Source organism: Arvicola amphibius, chromosome 13 (genome assembly GCF_903992535.2).
Source record: "Arvicola amphibius chromosome 13, mArvAmp1.2, whole genome shotgun sequence".
In the NCBI taxonomy this organism is placed as follows: Eukaryota; Metazoa; Chordata; class Mammalia; order Rodentia; family Cricetidae; genus Arvicola; species Arvicola amphibius.
In genome coordinates this window covers 60,542,499-60,564,424 of record NC_052059.1, presented here as the reverse complement: position 1 = coordinate 60,564,424, position 21,926 = coordinate 60,542,499, and the positions used below count along the sequence as shown (strand labels likewise).

At 42.1% G+C, this 21,926-nt stretch overlaps 1 protein-coding gene across 1 annotated transcript in view; it reads right to left on the bottom strand.

Moving 5' to 3' along the window:
- Nucleotides 1–21,926, bottom strand: part of Acin1 (apoptotic chromatin condensation inducer 1) — a 46,151-nt gene that overhangs the window by 14,103 nt on the left and 10,122 nt on the right. The window contains exons 5-7 of the mRNA XM_038310708.1: nt 11,573–11,661; nt 8,557–9,825; nt 4,952–5,067 (exon numbers count right to left, since the gene is read on the bottom strand). Coding sequence (XP_038166636.1) covers nt 4,952–5,067; nt 8,557–9,825; nt 11,573–11,661 — 1,474 coding nt within the window. The remainder of the gene's footprint in view (nt 1–4,951; nt 5,068–8,556; nt 9,826–11,572; nt 11,662–21,926) is intronic.

Below are 21,926 nucleotides of genomic sequence, written 5' to 3'. Positions count from 1 at the left end.
CCTGCCTCTGCCTCCTGAGTGCAGGGATTAAGGTGAGCCACCACTCAGCTAAGATTTGTTCCTTCTATGTCTACCCACACACATACATACATAAATGCATGTAACAACAGTTATGAGAGAAGAGGCCATAATTTTTTTTTTTTTTTCGAAACAGGGTGTCTCTGTGACTTTGGAGCCTGTCCTGGAACTAGCTCTTGTAGACCAGGCTGGCCTCGAACTCACAGAGATCCTCCCGCCTCTGCCTCCCAATTGCTGGGATTAAAGGCGTGTGCCACCACCGCCCTGCGAGGCCATGAATTTGAAAGACAGCAAGGAAGGGTATATGGGAGCTTCAGAGAGAGAAAAGGGAAGGGAGAAATGATGTAATTATAACCTCTAAAAATAAAAGAAAAAGAAATAGACTTATTATTTTATAAGTGTTATGCCTGCAAGTATGTATGTGCACTGAGTGTGCCTGGTCACCATAGAGGCCAGAAGGGGGCAGGGAAATCCCTGGATTTACAGATGGTCACGCGCCATGTGTGCTAAGAACGAACCTGGGTCCTCTACAAGAGCAGCCAGTGCTCTTAACCTCTGATTCACCTCTCCAGCCCCTTCTATTTCCTTTGATAAATTTTATGGGATCCAAGAATTCGTAAGACACTATTTTCAGAAAACAAGGAATCCTTGAAACTCCCATCTTTTTTAGACAAAAGGCATCTTTCTCTCTCTACCCCTTTTGTTAGCTCTTGAACAAATGTTTCTGACCTGTAAAGTTGTACTGGGAACAGGAGAGGAGACAGGCAGGGATCCACAAGCCCCGGGCAAAGCATCACAGCTCAGAAGAAAAGGACAGAATTATTTAAATATTAACATATTACAATATGAACAACCCAAGAGAAACCAATGGAAAAGGCCATTTCTATAGGCATGTATGTTTAAACTTTAGTTATTATAGAAAAATCCTAAAATGCTATAGACCCTAGATGAAAACTTAATTAAGAAATAATGAAACTTGACAGTATGATTTGGAGGGTTTATCCTTATATACAAACTTCTCAGTAAGCCAACTCTGGTATCAAATTTATGCTTTTTTTTTGTTTTAAAAAATATATCATTTGGGATACTGGCATCTAAGTCTCTCTAGGAGCATCAGACTGTCAAACTGGTTTAAAGTATTTCCTTCCTTTTCTCAAGGCACAAGGACAAATAAGCATAGCATCAAGAGACTGAGGATGCTACCGTTGACTAGGTCTGTGTATACAGAGGGCTGTATCTAGAAAAGGTCAGTAAATGAATTCACTACTGCCCATCAACAACTGCACCCTTTTCACTTCTTATTGTACCTTCTGAAATTTTTTTTTTCCTCTTTAAACTTGGTCTTGGTGCATAAGCCAGGGCCAGCCTTCAATACAAGATCTGGGATTGCAGGTGTGCACCGCCACTGTTTTCCTTGCAAGCAGAGCATATTTTATGTGGTGTGGTCTCATGTGTGCATCACGCTCACCAAGTTTTTTCATGTAGACACTGGGGATCAAACTCAAGTTCTTATGCATACAGCAAGCATTTTATCAACCAAGCACACATGCTCTCTTTTCTCTCTCTCTAACCCTCTATTGTTTTTCTTTTCTTTTCTTTTCTTTTCTTTTCTTTTCTTTTCTTTTCTTTTCTTTTCTTTTTTTTTTCAAGACAGGGTTTCTCTGCAGCTTTAGAGCCTGTCCTGGACCTAGCTCTTGTAGACCAGGCTGGCCTCGAACTCACAGAGATCTGCCTGCCTCTGCCTCCCGAGTGCTGGGATTAAAGGCGTACGCCACCACCGCCCGGCTCCTCTACTGTTTTTAATATAAAAGGAAAGCATTATTCTTTTGCTGTAGGAGACTTTTTGCTATATTCAGCACAGGCAAAAGGCTGGACTTTGGAACACAGCTTGAACAAGTCTGGACCGAGGACTCCCAGATCCTTGCCCCGAGCAAGGAAAAAACGACACCACTACCACTACTGTCTTATAGGAAGGGTGTCCTGGAGCTCTCCATGTAGACCAGGCTGTCCTCATACTCACACAGCAACACCCACCCCGTTTCCACCTCTTCATGCTGGGACTAAAGGGGTGTGCCATAACACCTGGCTCACTTCTTACAGTTAGACTACCTCCCATACAATCAGAATCAAATAGGTTTAACCAACAGGTGTAAGAATGGTCCTTGAAGTAAATTATAATCTTTGCCTAACACTTTACTGTTTTTTTATTTTGTAGTCATATGGTGTTGAGACAAAAGGAAAACCAAGAGTTAAGTCACCAATGCTCTTTGCTACTTAATATTTGTAAAAGAATCCACTTTCTAAGTTGGCAAGGGCTCTAGAACATCAGGCTGCTAAGATCAGGAGTGCTGCCAATCAATCAGTTGAAAGGTAGGAAACCTACAAAATTTATTTACCAAATTCTAGGTCAGAACAGTGTAGGGCTTCAGCCTGTGAAACCATCTTTTTGTCAGGTTGTTGAACAGACTGCTTACCGCAGATCATGACAACAGACAATTCCATTTGCCCAAGTCATCTACCCTGTCAGAATTAATACAACTGGATTATCTTAGTCATAAAATGAAGGTCAAAATCACCTCAAGGCAGTGAAAAAACTCTGCATATAACTCCAAGCTTCATTTGCTCTGCAATGGAATGGAAAAATCAAATCCAGAAATAAAGGCATTTCTCAAACAACAAAAAAGCCTCTTTACCTAGGACCTTGCAGATATTTAAAGGTGTGCAGATGCTACTTTCCCACATGCACAGTAAGCAGTTCTTCAAGGGGGGAACAAGCACTTTCAAACTGCACATGTGCACCTTTACGGAATGGGCAAGACCATAATATGACTGAGTGACATACAAAGGAAAATTCTGCCCCACTTTGTCACAGGCGGTGTAAACTGGGGTTCTGAATACCTTCCAGAATCCCACAAGTTTCATTTTATGAACCTAGAAGAAAAACCCTTTCCCAAAGGATGATGAACCCTGTTCTCACAACAGAAAAACTAAACCTTTTCAAAAGGAGTTTCTGAATTTAAAAAAAAAGGCCACAAGATGGCAGCAGAGGCAAGAATATGAGCAAAAATGTAGCAATGTAGCAAAGCCACAGCAGAGAACAAAACTATCATTAGTCACAGGAAATGAGATTAGCATACCACTTGCCTTCCACCCTCCAAACTAGAGAGAATGTTGGAAGCTCTCTTAAGTGTGTAAATGATCAAACCTTATATATATAGGACATTTTTCAAAGCAATCCACAATCCCTGATGTTTAAAGTTAAGCAATTTTACTATTTTAATACTTCATTTTTCATGAGAATTTGAGATGCTGATGCCAGGAATTCTGAGTGAGCGAGTAAGTAAATAAATTCATACATAAATATTTAGAGACAGAATTTCTCACCATAGCAGGCTGGCCTTGAAACTTACTATGAAGCCAAGGATGACATCTGATCCTCCTGCTTCCACCTCCAGAGTGTGTTCCACCACGCCTCTTTTCTCTTCTTTTCTTTCGTGAGGCAGAGAATTGGTACTTATCCCAGGCTAGCCTTGACCTTTCAATTGTTCTACCTCAGCCTCCCCAATACCGGGATTGTAGGAGAGCACTGGGGTGTGCACATGACACCTGTCTTGCTTCAATAACTTAATTTACAATACAAAGCCCAGAATAATGATTATCTATTTAACTACAAAATTAATAAGACACGGATATTTCTTTTACAATTTAAGTGCTAAAAAACTCATATTAACTCTAAGAACAGTGTCTTGAGAGGGCCTCCTACTTGCTGTGCTGTGCTCTTAAAACACCGACTGGTACAGGCCACTCACCGAAGTGACAGGCAGAGATGAGGGAAAGCCATGCTCCTATGTAGCTAGTCTTCTTTTTGGCTTTGCTTTATGAGGCAGGGTATTGCTATGTGGTCCAGGTTGACCCTAAACTCACAATCTTCCTGCCTCAGTCTCCAAATGCTTGTGCCACCATGCCCAGATTTGTGTGACTTTTTTTTGAGATAAGGTCTTTCTATGTCACCCTAGCTGTCCCATAATTTCTTAGATAGACCAGACTAACCTCCAACTCAGTAATCTGCCTATCTCTGCCTCTTGAGTCTGAGATTAAAGGCGTGTGCAAGTAATCTGTCTATCTCTGCCTCGAGTCTGAGATTAAAGGTGTGTGCAAGTAATCTGTCTATCTCTGCCTCAAGTCTGAGATTAAAGGCGTGTGCAAGTAATCTGTCTATCTCTGCCTCGAGTCTGAGATTAAAGGCGTGTGCAAGTAATCTGTCTATCTCTGCCTCGAGTCTGAGATTATAGGCGTGTGCCATTATGCCCAGTCTATAGACAAGACTTATTCAAGCACTGGCCTGGAACTCACTATGTCAACCAGTCTGAATTCAAACTTGTGACAATTCTCCTGTCTCATCCTCCTGGGCATTATGTGTGCCTATTTATTAATTTTTAAACAGCATTTCATCTAGCTGCTGTCAAATCTGCCATGGGACCACTGGAGTTTAGTCCTCTTTTGCCTACCTTGAAAATGGGATTACAGGTACAAACTGCCATGTCTAGCTTTAACAGCCCACTTTATCACACTGGGTTCTTAGGCTCATATGGAAGAGCCTGGTGAATGTGATTAGGACGCTGAGTTAGGATGCATTAATCCCCTATTCTGTTGTTAATCCCCTATTCTGTTGTTACACTCAGGTGCCTGTTAAAAGGAGCCACCTATTTCAGCTCAAAGGTCCCAGATGTTTTCTAATCCTGGATCACTATTTTCCAAACCACTTTAATGTTCTGCAAGTTGAGGTCCTACTATGGTGACATTAAAGTCTGGCCTCTGTCCATTAAAAGTCTGCCTGTGTGTTTAAAAGGAAACCAGGACTGCTGAGTCAGAGAAACCCTCGTGCATAAAGAATGATCCCACACTTGATGTTCCTTGTTATGTTCTTACTTACACAGTGTGAAGAATCCTTTCTGATTCTGGCAGATGAGAGATCTGAGTCTCTGAGGTTTGAGGCTGTGTGGCAGCTGGTGGCTCTGCCTCTCCAGCTTCACACTTCTTTGGGCTCCCCTGTTAATGGAGAGCAAAAACAAAGCAAAGAATTTAATCCTGTTAGGTTCCTTTTCTTTAACCCGTAGTTAGTAAAACAGGGCAGGACATACATAGTATACAGGTAGGACAGACATTCAAATATGGCCATCTTTGTTATTTTACCTCGAACTCACAAAAAACGCCTGCCTCTGCCTCCCAAGTACTGGGATTAAAGGCATGCACCACCACCGCCCAAAGTCGATGCCTTTTTTCTTCCTCCTCCCTCCTCTTCCCGAGACGAGTTCTTGGCACAGCCCTGGCTGTCCTAGAATTCATTCTTTGGACCAGACTGGCCTTGAACTCAGAGAAATGCCTGCTTCTGCTTCCCTAGTGCTTGTGTTAAAGGTATTCATCACCACTGCCCCTAAAATTGTTTTATTTGATTCAAGTTCTCATTTTGTAGCTCTGGCTGGCTTGGAACTCACTAGGTAGACCAGGCCAGCTTTGCAACTCCCAGACACCCACATGTTTCTGCCTCCTGAGTGCTGGGACTGAAAATATGAGCCACCATGCCTGGCTAAAGCTAGGCACTTCAAGACTTTCTAGCTGGGCCAGTGGCTGAGACCTGTTTCCTCAACACTCAGAAGGCTAAGGCTAAGGTACAGCCTACATAGCAAAACTCTGTCTTAAAACACAAAAAGAAGTCTGAGGGACATAGATCAATACTACTACTTTCCTAGTATGTGTAAGGTTAGGGGCTCTATATTTAATACTAGGAAAGGCTTTCTATAAGGGCTCGAGAAATAGTTAACATATATGAGGCCCCAAGTTCCATTCCCAACACTGCAACAACAACAAAGAAAAAGAGACAGACAGACAGACATTCTATTCTAGCAATCATTTTACTAGATTAAGGATGAGGTAGTTGGGATTAAACCTAAGGCTCCCTGCTTGCTAAGCATGCACTCTACCTACCACTGAGCAAGCACTTCCAATTCTCGGTACCCCAGAGCCCTTTTTTTGAGACAGGGTCTCTCAGCTGGGTGGTGGTAGTGTAGATCTTTATTCCCAGCACTTGGGAGGCAGAGGCAGGTGAACCTCTGAGTTGGATTACACAGAGAAACCCTGTCTCAGGGAAAACAAACAAACAAAACCCTCCCAAAAGCCACAAGAGACAGGGTCTTCTATTATGCAGCTCTGACTATCTTGGAACTCACTACGTACACCAGGCTGGCCTTGAACTCCGAGAGATCCACCTGCCTCTTAACTTCTTAGTGCTGGGATTAAAGGAGAAAATTCTTTTTTGAAAGAACAAAAAAAAAAAAAAAAAAAAAAAAAAAAAAAAAAAAAAAAAGGCCTCCCTTTCAAGGCAGATAAATGGAAGTGTCCTGAGGAAGAAACCTAGAGATGAAAACTCCACTGCTAAACTTTACACAGAGCTTTGGCTAACCATGGAGTTAAGAAGGTTTATGTAAAGGCAAAGTCCAGGGAGCTGAAGAGACAGAACACTTGCAGCTCTTGAGCTCTTGCAGGACGAGCATTCACTTCCCAGCACCTACATGCAGCTCACAATCATCCTTAACTGTAGTTCCAGGGGACTGGATGCCTCATCTCTCTGTATTCTTGTAGTTAAATACATTCATTCAGGCAAATACTCACATTAAAACAAATATTAAACAAGGTCAGTGAGATGACTCAGCTGCCAAGGACCTGAGCTCCATCCCTAAAACCACATGATGGAAGAACCAAACTCATCCTCTGACTTCCACATTTGTGCCATGGCACGCACACATGCTACCCCGCCAACCAAGCTAACAAAAAAACCAAACAACCCAAAAAACAAAATTAAGAAGCATCTTCAACCCTCTGCACTTCTTGACTTTTGTCCAGCATTGGCACACACCTGTAATCTCAGCACTTGGGAGGCTAAGGCAGGACCCTGAGTTTGAGTAAGGACACCGTTTCAAAAACACTTAACAATGGGGCAATGCAGCCTAAGGGGCGGGAGCAGCCTACCTGCTCAGGCTGTAACTTCTGGATCACACGCTTTTGCTCTGGCTCAGTCTGGCTCAGATGCCTCCCCCGGACAGAGGCTGAGGACGTGGGAGTCTTCTCCTTTGGTTCAAGGACCTGCAGCTGTGGCCCTGGTGGAGCCTCCTGATCACAAGAGGGATCTTTGGTTTCAGTGCAGCTGGTGCTGCTGTCTCTGGAGACTCCAGGGCTCAGAGACTGAAAGCACAAAATGAAATGGGGAGAGGAGTATGAACAAATGACGCACGAGCTTTTCCAGCTTTTGCTCACCTGATCCATATATACTTGACGGAGGACTCTCGTTGGTTAATAAAGAAACTGCCTTGGCTTTTTGATAGGGCAGGATTTATTCTGAGGCTTTTTGTTTGTTTGTTTGTTTGTTTTTTGTTTTTCGAGACAGGGTTTCTCTGCAGCTTTTAGAGCCTGTCCTGGAGCTAGCTCTTGTAGACCAGGCTGGTCTCAAACTCAGAGATCCGCCTGCCTCTGCCTCCCGAGTGCTGGGATTAAAGGCGTGCGCCACCACTGGATAGGGCAGGATTTAGATAGGTGGAGTAGACAGAACAGAATGCTGGGAAGAAGGGAAGTTAGTCAGACGCCATGCCTCTCCTCTCTGAGACAGACGCCATGGAGCCAGCTGCCAGGTCATACATGCTGAATCTTTCCCGATAAGCCACCACCTTGTGGTGCTACACAAATTACTAAATATGGGTTAAAGCAAGATGTAAGAATTAGCTAACAAGAGGCTGAAACTAATGGGCCAGGCAGTGTTTAAATGAATACAGTTTGTGTGCTGTTATTTCCGGGGCTAAGCTAGCTATGCGGGAGCTGGGCGGGATGAAAAGCAGGCCTGCCTGTAGCTCCTTCTACATATACTCTGAATCTTTTTTATTTATTTTTTTGATAAAGAGACTTAAGTAGCCCAAAAAGGCACTGAATTTGATATGTAGCCTAGGACGACCTTTAACTACTGATCCATTAGCCTCTACCTCCCAAGAGCTGATACAGTTATGGGTTACAAATACTTGGTCTTCCTCTAGATCTTTTTGTCTCATGTGTCTACTGTCATTTAAGTGAACAGTGTCCAACTACTTATTCAACAAATTTACTAAGTTCCATTCAGGGACTAATAAAAGAGCAGTGTATGCAACATGCTTTGTAATCAAAGGGGTTCAGAATGACCAGAGAACCCAAGGACCAATGCACTGACTCTGTAACGAAGGGAAAGTAAACAGTGGAGGCTAAACAAGAACTTTTTTGTTTTTTGTTTTTTCGAGACAGGGTTTCTCTGTAGCTCTGGCTGTCCTGGAACTAGCCCTTGTAGATCAGGCTGGCTTCAAACTCAGAGATCCTCCTGCCTCTGCCTCCTGAGTGCTGGGATTAAAGGAGTGCACCACCACCACCCGGATAAACAAGGACTTTCTATTCTTGTTAGAAATCGTTACACGTTATTCTGGGTTTCAAGACTAGTCGAGAGGAGACAGGATTCTCCACACTCACCTTTCTGCTGCTGCTTGATGCTGAACGGGAACGGGATCGGGACCGTGACCTGGACTCTGATGTTGACCTGGAGCCCATCTTGGGTCTGTCATGAGGGTTGGCGTGAACTCGAGCTTGGGATACATCTCTGTGTTTAGGTCTTGGAGATGACTGTGGGTGGGAGGCTGAGCTGTCGGGTGACTGAGATCTGGACCTCGAGCTGGAGGAGGAAGGTGAAGAGGACCGGCTAGAGGACGAGTCGGCTGAGTGTTTCAAATCATGGTCTGGGAAGAGAGTGGGAGGCGCTCTTCTGTCCCCCTTCTGTTCCGAAGACTGCTTTTTCACAGGCTCCTCAGTGGTCCCTTTGGTGGGTACTAATTCCTCTACAGCTGGAGGGAGGGGGTGAGCAGATTTTTCAGGTTCAGTTTCAAGACCTTTCTGGGCTGAGTATTCAGACAGTGAGCTTTTCTGAGCCAGAAGCAGGACACTCTCAGCTGGCACTCTCTCTGCTGGAGATTCTGCTTTGCTGTCTGGAATACTGGACAAAGGAGACAGGCCTCTTACCAGATTGACAGGATGTGGAGACATTATCAGCTCTCGACTTTCAGGATCTGTATTACGAGGTGATAACTGAATGAGGACAGGGGGTGCTGGACCTTCCACTGGCTCTATCTCCTCCTCGTCCTGGAGTTGTATATGAGCTGGAGGAGATGATGCTTCCTTGGTAAGTAGTGGTGGGGGAGTTTCTTCCTCACTGGCTATCTGCTCTGGCACAACAGGGGTCTTCTCTAGGTCTTCGGTGAGTGGAGGCGGGGAAGGAGACTGTGATCGTTCCTCCAAGCCTTGTGAAGACTTTACCTCATTTGCTTCCTGAAAGGGAGAAACTACTTCTGTGTCTTTCTCTTGCTGGTGTCTGGCCAGGTGACTTCTTCTAGCTTCTTCTTGGGATCTTGTAACTCGCCCTCCTTTCTCTAACTCATCATTTTCCTGGGATGTTATGAACTGGGGTTTCTCTTCTACCACCTTTTCTGGTTTTGCTTTGGGAATCTCTTCTCTCTCTTCATCCTCAAACTGTTTCAGGATTGGTGCCTCTGCCTCTCTAGATTTCTGTCCCTCATCTACCTCTTCTTCCTCTTCATTGTCATCATCATCATCTTCTTCCTCCTCCTCTTCTTCCTCCTCCATTTTTAAATTTCGATCTACTCTGACCCTTAGGTTTCTAGATGGTGTTTCTTGATCCTCTTCTTCCTCAGCAGCCTGGCTGCCCTCAGAGAGTTTAGCTGCTCTTGCCTGAAAGAGAAGATATACAATGGCTTCAGATATACTCATTCATAATGAATGAGGAAAATGAGCACCTCTTAACCCCTAAGCAGTCATCTCTCCAACCCTGAAAAGAGCATCTCTTAAGGTATTCTTAGGAGAGAGAAATGGAGGACACACCTTCAGCAACACAGAAGCAGGCGAGACAGCAACTACTGCTGACATGGGTTCCTCAGGGAACCAGGGCAGAGGAAACAAAAGGAGCACATCATTAGAGCTGCTTCTGGTTTGCTTTTTTAGCTTCAGTCTCTTTTTATGTATTTTAAAAAGATTTACTTTATTATTTGTGTAAATGTCTATTATCTGTGTGAGCACAAGTGCTGGCAGAGGGCATCCAACTCCTGGGAACTAGAGCAACAGATGGATGTGAGCTACCACGTGGGTGATGGTGCTAGAACGCGAATCCTCTGGAAGAGCACACAGGGCTTTAATTGCTAAGCCATCTCGCCAGCCCAAGCTGTATAATTCTTTTTGGTATTTTTTGAGACATGTTTCTAAGTGTAGCTTTCATTGTCCTGGAACTCATTCTGTAGACCAGCCTTGAACTCACAGAGGTCAAATTGCTTCTGTTCCCCAAGTGTTGGAATCCAAGGTATGTGCCACCACCATGTGTCCCTAGCTTTAAATTTTTTAAAGGTTTATTTTATGTGTATGAATATTTTGCTCATATGTATATAGTTACACCATGTATGTGCTTAGTACTTGAGGAGGTCACAAGAGGGTGTCTGATCCCCTAGAACTGGAGATAAGGTTGTGAGCCACAATTGGTGTGCTGGGATCTGAACCCAGGTCCCCTGCAAGAACTGGGTCATTTCTCTCCAGACTCAAGACTCTTTTATGCTTCTCACAACTGAATGGAACACCCGGAAAGCAAGGGAGAACTACCCTATTGTTATTCAAGACATATCACACAGACATTCTTCTCTTTTCTTTGCTTTGAGCTGCAACACCACACCTTGCTTCTTACTCTCCTCTTTTTCTCTCTCTTCTGAGATAGGTCCTCATTATGTTACCCAGGATGGTTTCAAATTGAGAGCACCTGAATTCTCAAGTGCCGAAAATACCAGTGTGTCATTGCCTTCCACTCTCCTGTGGAAGTACGGCTGCACTTCCCCACTGTTCTTCCTTAACATTATTTCACATATTTTCCAACTGCTCTACTAGCTATTATTGATGCAGTCATAGTTTTAATTATGCCATATCTTGTCTTATTATACATTTCATAATATAGCTTAGCCTAGTCATTTTCAATATTTAATTTTAAAATTTTTTTTAGAAAAATTACATTATTTACTGTGTATGTGGAACTAAAGAGGACAACTACATGGGCATTGGGATTCTCTTTCTACTATGAGGGTCTGAGAGACTGAAATCAGGTTATCAGGCAACTTTCTTCATTGAGCCCTCACATATACGTTTTGAAAAACCATATATTACTATGTTCACATCAGGCATGCATGGTAGCCTGTTGTCTGTAACTCCAGCACTTGGGAAAATTAAAACAGCAGGGCCCAGTGAGACTCTGTCTCAAAAAAAAAAAAGTTAAAAATGTATGTATTTTCTCAGAAGTCTGAAGGCCAGAGCACATCTAAATAACAAAATGATAAAAGAGCAGCATGAGAAAGATGGCTCCACAGCAATCCAGAGACAGTCTGTGATGGCTGATGGATCCAGAGCACTGCAGGAAGTGGCAACTGGGATCTAGGGATTGGATTACCTGTCTAACCCTGGATGATCGTCTTTCTCCTTTTCTTGTTTTCTCATCATCAGATTCACCTTTTTCTTCAGAAAAAGAGGAGCTCTTTCCTACCAAATGAAAGAAAATCAAGTTACATTCATGATCTGAAAACCCTGATTCATAACTTTCTACAAGCTGTTCATAAATACATTTCCACATTTCTTTCACATACACGCTCACGACTACACAAGTCCCAGGGGTTCTTTAAATAACTGTATGTTAGGGATAGTTTAAGACCGCAAATGACTCAGAAGTTAAAGTAACTTCCAGGAACTTTAAAGTGTCCAGCAGGGAAACAGAAATACAAAATGCACCTATTTCTATAATGTCTTTTGGTATTCTGAAGCAGAACTTGAGAGTTTACCACTCTGAGGCCTGGAATGGTCATTCACACATACAATGTCAGCCCTCCAGAGGTTGAGGCAGGAGAATTGCTGTGAGTTCTAGGCCAGCACAAGTTGCTACATGTTGAGTTCCCAGGTTGTCCTAGACTACTACAGTGTGAGACTGTCTCAAAAACATAAAACCAGAAGTCTTCATTGCTTTGTATCCACTTAAAAAAAAATATTTTATGTGTATGTTTTGCCTGCACATGTGTGCAAGTTTTCCTCTTATGCCTTTAGAGGCCAGAGAAGACATCAGATCCCCTAGAACCAAAGTTCCAGATTGTTGTGATACACCATGCAGGTGCTAAGGATCAAGCCTAGGTCCTCTGCAAGAACAGCCAGTGCTCTGAACTGCATAGGTACCTCTCCACTCCCTATTATCACTCTTGAAAAGTTTGCCTAGTACCATTATTTGTTAGTAATCCTTACCCAAAACACTGGGAAAGAAAACTCTGAACCTTGTGCATGTGTAACAAGCACTGTAGGGGGCCGGACTCAGCAGTTAAGAGCTCTTGCTGCTCTTTCAGAGGACCTGGGTTTAATTTTCGGCACCTGCATGGTGGGTTATAATCATCTGTAACTCCAATTTCAGGAGGTCTGATACCCTCTTCTGGCCATCCTGGGCACCAGGCATTTAAGAGGTGCGCAGACACACAGGCACACGAATTATCTATACATATAAAAAGTTAAACCAAAGTCTACCTTTAAGCTATACCCCTTCTTTTGGCTTGAGATGAGGTACTGCTACGTAGCCAAAGCTAGCTTGGATCCTTCTGTCTTGGATTACTGCATGCTACAATTTATATGTGTGATCCGTGCTAGCTCTACTGCTAGGTTTGATCACTCTATTATGAGTAAATATACCAGTCAATCTGTATAATCATAAACTCAAGAAATGAGTAAGAAAGTTTTCTTTGTAAAAAAGGAAGTTAGGGATACAGCTCAGCAGTATGGAGTGCTCAGTTAGCCAACGCTCCCAGGGATTAAAAAATAAAAGATGTCCACTGACAATTAATTCAAGCTAAATGAACAGAACTTTAGAACTGGGTCCTCTTGACTATGCTTCACCAAAAAAATTTATTTATTTATTTATTTATTTATTTATTTATTTATTTTGTATACAATATTCTGTCTGTATGTCTGCAGGCCAGAAGAGGGCACCAGACACCATTACAGATGGTTGTGAGCCACCATGTGGTTGCTGGGAATTGAACTCAGGACCTTTAGAAGAGCAGGCAATGCTTTTAACCTCTGAGCCATCTCTCTAGCCCTTAACTATGTTTTGCATATCGGAGTTAGAAATTTTTTTCTTACTTGCAAGAAAAAGTTTGAAAATTACCAATCTAGACCATGCAAGTAAATCCACATAAAACTGGAAAAAAGAAGGTTCACTATATTCCACAAATGAAATTATGGAAAATTCACTTAAGCAATTTAAGTCTCAATATCTTAACTAAGAAAGAGAAGGGCATGAACTGGAAAATTCTTGTTTACTACCAATATTAAATACTATATGGAAGATCTGAGCATAGCTCAGTGGAGAGTGCAAGCTTATAACCACACAGATAGTACTAGGGTGAACTAGAAAACAGCATGGGCGCGCGACTGGAGAGAAGGCTCAGCAGTTAAGAATACTGGCTGCTCTTTGGTGGTGGTGGTGGTGTGGTGCTGTGTGTGTGTTAGATTTCCAGCAATCAAATGGTAGCTTACAACCAGCTGCAACTCCAGTTCCAGGGGATCTGATGCCCTCTTCTGACCTCCACAAGCACTGTAATGTGGTATAGACACATATGCAGACAAAACACATATACACACAAAATAAAACTTAAAAAACAGCATAAGGATGGGAAGGGAGTATTTACTAGAAGAGTGGGTGGCTTATGAGGAGAGTGCTTATCTAATAATGCACAAAGCTTAGGTTTAATGTCCAATGAGCGAAGAGAGCAATGAAGATAACTACATTCCAAATACTTAGTTAAAATAGGCTTAACTTTAGTTAGTTTTTTTCTTTCCTTTTTCTTTGAGAAAGGGTTTCTTTATGTAGACCTGGCTGTTCTAGAACTTGTTCTATAGATCTGGTTGGCCTTGAACTCAGAAATCCAGCTGTCTCTAACTCCCGAGTGCTGGGACAAAAGGCGTGCGCCACCATTGCCTGGTTTGGACTTAACATTAATACAGTATAAAAGGCATAAGTCTGGGCTAGAGATAAAGTTCAGCCTGTTGAGCAGGCACAAAGCCTTAGTTTAGTCCTGACTACCAAGACACCCACTAAGAAGAAAGGTTAAACCACACAGAAAGCACGACCTACACAAGTAGTATTAAACTAGTGTTAAATAATTCTGATGGAGTAAGCTCTAACCCAGGATCTGCTGTTGTCTGGAGATACCAATAATCTAAAATGAACTAAGCTTTGATTGTAATAAAGCTAAAACTAATAAAACCAAGACTGTGAACATTTTATAAAATTTTATTCCACAATTACTTGATTAACCAGATCTCTGAAATGATATAATTTTATACCAGAGTAAATAAACACTTGAAATAAGGTTTTTGTTTGTTTGTTTTTCTAATAGGATCTATGTGACATACAGAGACAGTTTAGACTCTTGCAAACATTTGAGGCATATTATTGGCTGGACTACACAATTCATAATTCAATGATTTGGAATAGGTTAAATTATAAAGTAAACAAAGCTAAAAGAAGAGATAACTGGGGGGCTGGAGAGATGGCTCAGCGTTTAAGAGCATTGTCTGCTCTTCCAAAAGCCCTGAGTTCAATTCCCAGCAACCACATGGTGGCTCACAACCATCTGTAATGAGGTTTGGTGCCCTCTTCTGGCCTGCAGGCATACACACAGACAGAATATTGTATATATAATAAATAAATATTTTAAAAAAAGAAGAGATAACTGGGGCTGGAGAGATGGCTCAGAGGTTAAGAGCACTGATTGTTCTTCCAAAGGTCCTGAGTTCAATTCCCAGGAACCACATGGTAGCCCAAACCATATGTAATGAAACTGGTGCCCTCTTCTGGCCTGCAGAACACTGTATATGTAATAAATCAATCTTGAGAGAGAGAGAAAGAGAGAGAGAGAGAGAGAGAGAGAGAGAGAGAGAGAGGAAGAGAAGAGATAACTATTTCTCACTCAGTGGGGTGCTCTTGTCCTTAATCCCAGCACTAATGCAAAGGCAGGTGGATCTGTGAATTTAAGGCCAGTCTGGTCTACAGAGTTGCGTTCAGGACAGGAGGATTTACTTAAAGAAAAAGAAAAAGGAGAAAGAAAAAAAAAAGCAAAGCTCCTTTGACAGAAGAAAAGAGAGAAGTTAATTTATCTTTTAAGCAAAAACAAGGTCAGGTATGGTAACACGCTTCTAGATTCCCAGGACCTGAGAAATAGGAGGATAAAGAATTCAAGGCCAAGCCAGGTGATGATGGCACACACCTTTAATTCCAACATGGGAGGCAGAGGCAGGTGGATTTCTGTGACTTCGAGGCTAGCCTGGTTTACAAAGTGAGTTCCAGGTCAGGCTCCAAAAAGTTAGAGAGAAACGCTGTCTTGAAAAACTAAAAAGAATTCATGGTCACCCTGGACTTCATGGTGACTTCAAAGTCATCTGAGATGGTAAGACTGAGCTACTAAGGAGATGTCTAAGAGCACAAGGGTCAGAGACGCAGCTCATCAGTACAGCACTTGTACACGGTACAGGCTCTGGGTTCAATCCTAGCACTATTAAGAAACAAAACAAGCAACAACAAGAAGGCAATAAAAAAGTTGTATATAAAGTTGGCCAGAGATAAATGTCTTTAGAGCCAAAGGCAAGTTTTTTTAAGCTGTAATTTACAAATTAAACATACCCAAGTTTAAGAGATTTATTCTTCACCTAATGTAAACTGTAGGTTAGTCTAATGTACATTATTTTGGATACCATACTGTAAAACCTCAGTAACAGGATTCTGGATAATTAATTCTTTGGAAGCACTAGGAGGTCACCAAAGAGATCTGGGAAAATAGGTAAGCTGTTCAGTTCTGACAATCACTTTTATAAAAGTCACGAAAACTCGAAGGGATCCTCAGAATGAAACAAGCAATCACAAACAATACAAAACATTCAGAGGTGGAGGATAGTGTCTTAATTAACTGGAAGGTGTTACCATGTGTGATCCCAGCCTGAGACAGCTGGTATCTTTTATTATCAATACCTGACCACATGAATGTTTAAAGTCAGATGTTAATACATGTAGAAATTGAGCACTTTACCTAAAGGCAAACCCAAAGCTACCACAGGCTAATAATAAAGGAAATTCAAGGCTTGAAAAAAAAAAAGTCTCATTTCCAAGATGTCCAAAGCCAGAAGCCTTCAGAAGAAAGGGAAAGTGGCTGCTAGACAGTGAAGGAGGCATTCATATGAAGACTATATAAGGGCATTAGGAGAGTAGTCTGGGGGTTGTTTTGAGATACAGAGAATTACTATGTATCGCAGGCTGACTCCAAATTCTCCATATTCCCGCTTTAGGTTCCTGAGTGCTGGGATTAAGTAGTTTTATTATTATTATTTTTAATCTCCGACAACAAATCCCTGGAGAGGATTTACAGGATCCAATTCAGGCAACTGGATCACAACTACCAAGATACCCTTATCTAAACATAAGCAGCAACAATAGGGAGTCTTAGCAATGATGCCAAACTTAAAATTATTGCTCAGCCTTCTAAGGAATTTGTTTGCCAAATCCCCCTCAGCATCCAGACTGAGAAAAAGGAGTAGGGCTACAAACTCTGTAAGACAAAGACAGGGTAAAGCACTGAGGCTGTTAAAGATGTACGATGGAGAGTGCAGGAAGAAACCAATGTTCTCAGCATATATTTTAAGATGTTTTTTCCATTTTAGTGAAAGAGCCACGCACGCCTTTAATCCCAGCACTTAGGAGGCTGAGACGGGTGGATTTCCATTATTTCAAGGCCAGTCTGGTCTACCAAGAGTTCCAGGACAGCCAGGACTGTTACACATTGAAACCCTATCTTGAAAACTAAAAGGATGTTTTCGTATATTTCCTTGACTGAGTTCTTAAAAACAAACATCTAATGGGGCTAAGAGATGGCTCAAGAGCACTTACTCTTCCAGAGGACCCAGGTTCAATTCCTAGCACCTAAATGGTGGCTCACAATCATCCATAACTCCAGTTCTAGGAGATCTGATTGCCCTCTTTTGATTTCTGTAGGCACCAGGCACACATGTACAAATATACACATACAGACAAAACACCCTCATAAATCTTAAAAACAACAACAGCTGCACAGTGGTGGCGCACGCCTTTAAGCCCAGCACTCGGAGGCAGAGGCAGGTGGGTCTTTGTGAGTTCAAGGCCAGCTTGGTCTACAAGAGCTAGTCCCAGGACAGGCTCCAAAGCTACAGAGAAACCCTGTCTTGAAAAATCAACCAATCAACCAACCAACCAACCAACCAACCAACCAAACAACAATCTTCCAGTAGGAGTTTTCTTTATAGAATATAAGAAAGATTACTAGAATACAACTAAAGATCCTAATATAACAGTAGAAAACTATTCTTTTGGTTAATTATTTCTACATCAAATTAGTCAAGGAAACTAACTGGGAGATTAAGAAGGAAAAAATTCACGGAGCAGGATCCAGGAATTCTACAAAACATTCTACAAAAACAAGTAAGCGCCAGGTAGTGGTGGCTCACGCCTTTAATCCCAGCACTCAAGAGGCAGAGGCAGGTGGATCTGAGCTCAAGGCCAGCCTGGTCCACACAGTGAGTTCCAGGACAGTCAAGGCTACACATAGAAACTGTCTCGAAAAACTAAAACAATAAATAAATAAATACCAAAACCAAACAAACAAGTGAACAAAGCACTTAGTTGTTACTAGTGATTAGCAAAACATGTTACTAGAAAACTTATTCCAACCAAAATCTTACTCTCAAGAGTAAAACAGAAAAGGCAATGGCATTTCTTCAAGTACCTACATGGAGGGGTGGTACGCTGAGCTCTATCAGCCCTGATGCCGAGTGTTCCCTGATTTGGGGATAGAGAATGTTAATCTATCACAGGCCAATAAATTATAACAATGACAGCTTGCCATTTGGGTTTTCCTTTTTGTTTTTCAGAGTCTTGTTAACCAGACCCTGCTGCCCAGCTATTTACCACACAGTGCAAGCTGGCCTGGAACTCGAGGCCATCCTTTGCCCAGCCTCCCCAGCCTGGAGTTACAGACCTTCACTACTCTGCTGGCCTTACTCCTTACATGTATTTATTCGTATGCGGGTGAGCATGCATGTTATGACAGGTGTGTGGAGGTCAGAGGGCAGCTTGTGGGACTTGGTTCTCTCTTTCCACCACCTGGGTTCTGGGACCCAAACTCAATGAACTTGTCAGGCTTTGCAGCAAGTGTTCTTCCATATCAAGCTCACCGTCACTCCCACATCTGTTTTGCAGTTTTTGTGACTGAACCCAGGACCTCATGATACTAGACACGTGTTCTGCCACCAAACTACATCCCCAGCCCTTTACCACATTTTCGTATTTTTTTAATTGTTGAGAATTAGATTTTACTGGCCAGCTTGGTCTAGATAGCAAGTTCCAGGTTAGGAATTATATTTTATATAATTGTTATATAATTTATACTTATTGTGTGTATGTTTATTTAAGTATGTGGGTGTGTACATACCACAACACAATGTGAAGGTCAGAGGGTAATCTTTAGAAATTCTTTCCTTCTATTTCATGGGGCCCAGAGAATCGAACTTGGGTTATTAAGTTGGTAACAACCATCTTTACCCACTGAGCCATCCCATGGGCTCATCATCATCATCATCATCATCAAGACCGGGCCTCTCTACTAGTCCTGGCTGTTCCTGCACTTGCTACAGAGAAGCAAGTTTTTGAACTCAAGAGACCATCCTGCCTCTGCCTCCCAAGTACTTGCCACTATACCCAGACTTCTTTATTTTTTTGTAATATGAGGCCTTGATAAATTGCCAGACTGGCCACAACACAGAAACCTCGTGAGTAGCTGGCATTGAGCAAGCGCCACCATGTCTGGCTGTATCATATCTTTAGTGAGATGCATATCCTAGCCAAGATTAGAAGAAAAGTCTCCAAGATTAGGAGAAAAATCTCTGGCATAAAATACAGTTGAGAGCACTGAAGGCAATTGTTGGCTGTACTCTACAACTTACTAAATTCCTGTTTTTTAATTTACTTTTCACCCTTTTCCCCTCTGGGTATTTTTTTTTCCTCTATCAATTATAATCACAGGTAAAGTCCTACTGAGGATCTAAACCACAGAAGACCGGTTATCCTCTCAAAATGGCTGCTTTTGAAACCTATTCTATATAAAGATACACTGTTCACTTTCATTTCAAATTACATTTAGAATGGAGGTGTGTATGTGCTCACAGTCATGCACCAGAGGGTAACCTTGGGTGTTTTGAATGCTATCCATCTTGTCTTTCAAGAAAGGATCAGTAGTTGGCCAGGAGCTTGCTGAGCAGGATAGTCTTGTTGGTCAAATGAGCCTCAGGGATACCAGTCTCCTCTCCAGTGCTGGGACCACAGGTACACCATGTATTCAGCTTTTTTTTTTTTTTTTGGCATAAGTTCTGAGGCCCACACTCAGGTTCTCAAGCCCTTGATTGACCGAGCTGTCTCCCAGTCCCCAGAAGGTCTTTCTCAAAAAACCACAGTGAATTAAAAAAACAAAAACAAAAAGTTCTCTACTTACCTAGAAAAATTTAAAAGTTCATATTTACTGGCTTGGCACATAAAGACTTCTATAATATTATTTCAATCTGTATTTTAAGTTGTATTTTAAAGTATTTTTGAAAACGAATACCTTTACCCTGGTGGTATTAGTCTAAGTGTGTTGTCCCTCCTTTAGGAACACCACAGCAGCTGGAGACGTGTCAGTTGCTAAGAGTACTTGCTACTTTTCTCCCCGGACGCACACTGGGAGGCTTACATCGCCTTCAGTTCCAGAGTGTGACTCTCCTCCTGGCTGCCTCAGAAACCTACACACATCTCAACTATATTCACACACACATGAAAAAAACAGCAGTACTCCTATCTTTATTATGTCTTTGTACTATTCTAGAAATAATTCTTAAAATCTGTGGCAATTTAAACTCTTACTGATTTTTAAGGAGTGTTTCAAATCTCTATCTCTGCCATGAGGCAATCTCTAATTACTCCTCCAGTACTGAGATTGTTCACTATTTTTTTAACTTTATGTATCTAAGTGTTTTTGCCTTGATGTATGTCTATGTGCTATTTGTGTGCCTGATGCCTGTGGAGGCCAGAATAGGGTATCAGATCCCCTGGAAATGGAGATACACATGGCTGTTGGCTGCCCTGTGGATGCTGGGAATCAAACTCAGATCCCCTGGAAGAGCAGTCCCAGATCTCTCACTCTGATGATGTTAGTACTCAAGAGGCAAGCAACAGAGACCTCAAGACTAAGTTTAACCTGGGGCTACACAGCAAAACCCTGTCTTAAAAAACAGAACAGCTGTTTTTTAACATCTCTCCAGCTAGGGCTGGAGAGATGGCTCAGAGGTTAAGAGCATTGCCTGCTCTTCTAAAGGTCCTGAGTTCAATTCCCAGCAACCACAAGGTGGCTCACAACCATCTGTAATGAGGTCTGGTGCCTTCTTCTGGCCAGCAGGCATACACACAGACAGAATATTGTATATATAATAAATATTCATAAATAAGTAAATAAAAAACAGAACAGCTGGGCAAAGTGGTGCACACCTTTAATCTCAGCATTCAAGGGGCAGAGGGAGATGAATCCTTGTGAGTTTGAAACAGCCTGGGACACAGCAAGTTCCAGGGCTACACAAAGACCCAGTTTCAGAAAAACAAAATCAAAATAAAACAAAGGGCAGACAAGATGGCTCAGTGGGTAAAGATAACATCTTGTCAAACTGAATTCAGTCCCTGAAATCATGGAAGGAAAGAGTCAATTTAAGTTGTCCTGACCTCCACCTGTGAGCCATGGCATTGGTGCATCCAAACACACACACTAAATAAATGAATGCAATTTTTAAAAAAACCCTATGGAAGAGGGTTAAAGAGATGGCTCAGTGCCTAAGAGCATTTACCACTCTTCCTGAGACCCTAGCTTCGCTCCCAGCATTCATGTCAGGTGGCTATAACCCTGTAATTCCAGCTCCAAGGGATCCAATGCACTCCTGTAAACAGACCTACACACAGATAAACATAATTAAAACTACAAAATAATAATCTTAAAAAATAAACGTATGGTATATGTGTATCACTTGTGTCATATACTTACTATCTTTCATTTTTAAAGTTTTATGTGCAATTATTCTCTTCACCAACAGACAATACATGTACTAACATCCAATATATTCTAATAACAGAAATATGTATCTAGCAGAAATTCCAATACATATTTCCATAACTTTGAGAATGGTGATAATTTATTTGTAAGAGACTCTCCCTGTCTTTCTGGCTTTATAATCTGGGGAAAAGAAGAGCAGTAAAGAGCAGAGTGAACCAGCTGGGCAGTGGTGGAGCTCATCTTTAATCCCAGCACTCTGGAGGCAGAGGCAGGCAGATTTCTGTGACTTTGAGGCCAACCTGGTCTACAGAGTGGGTTCCAGGACAGCCAGGGCTACACAGAGAAACCCTGTCTTGAAAAACAAACAAACACACAAGCAAACAAACCATTTGAGAATTGACTACTTTCCTACTTGGGGAGAAAAGAGGTCCCTGAAGAACTTTTTAATCACTCCAAAATTGTCAGTGCTAAATTTAAAAGCTTCCAAGGGGGCTGGCAACACGCATACACACAGAAAGAAAAGTGTCTACAGCCAGCAAAAACTGAGACTACGTCTAATGACCTGAGTTCAATTTCCAGAACCCACATGGTGCCAAGAACAAACTCTTACAAGTTGTCCTC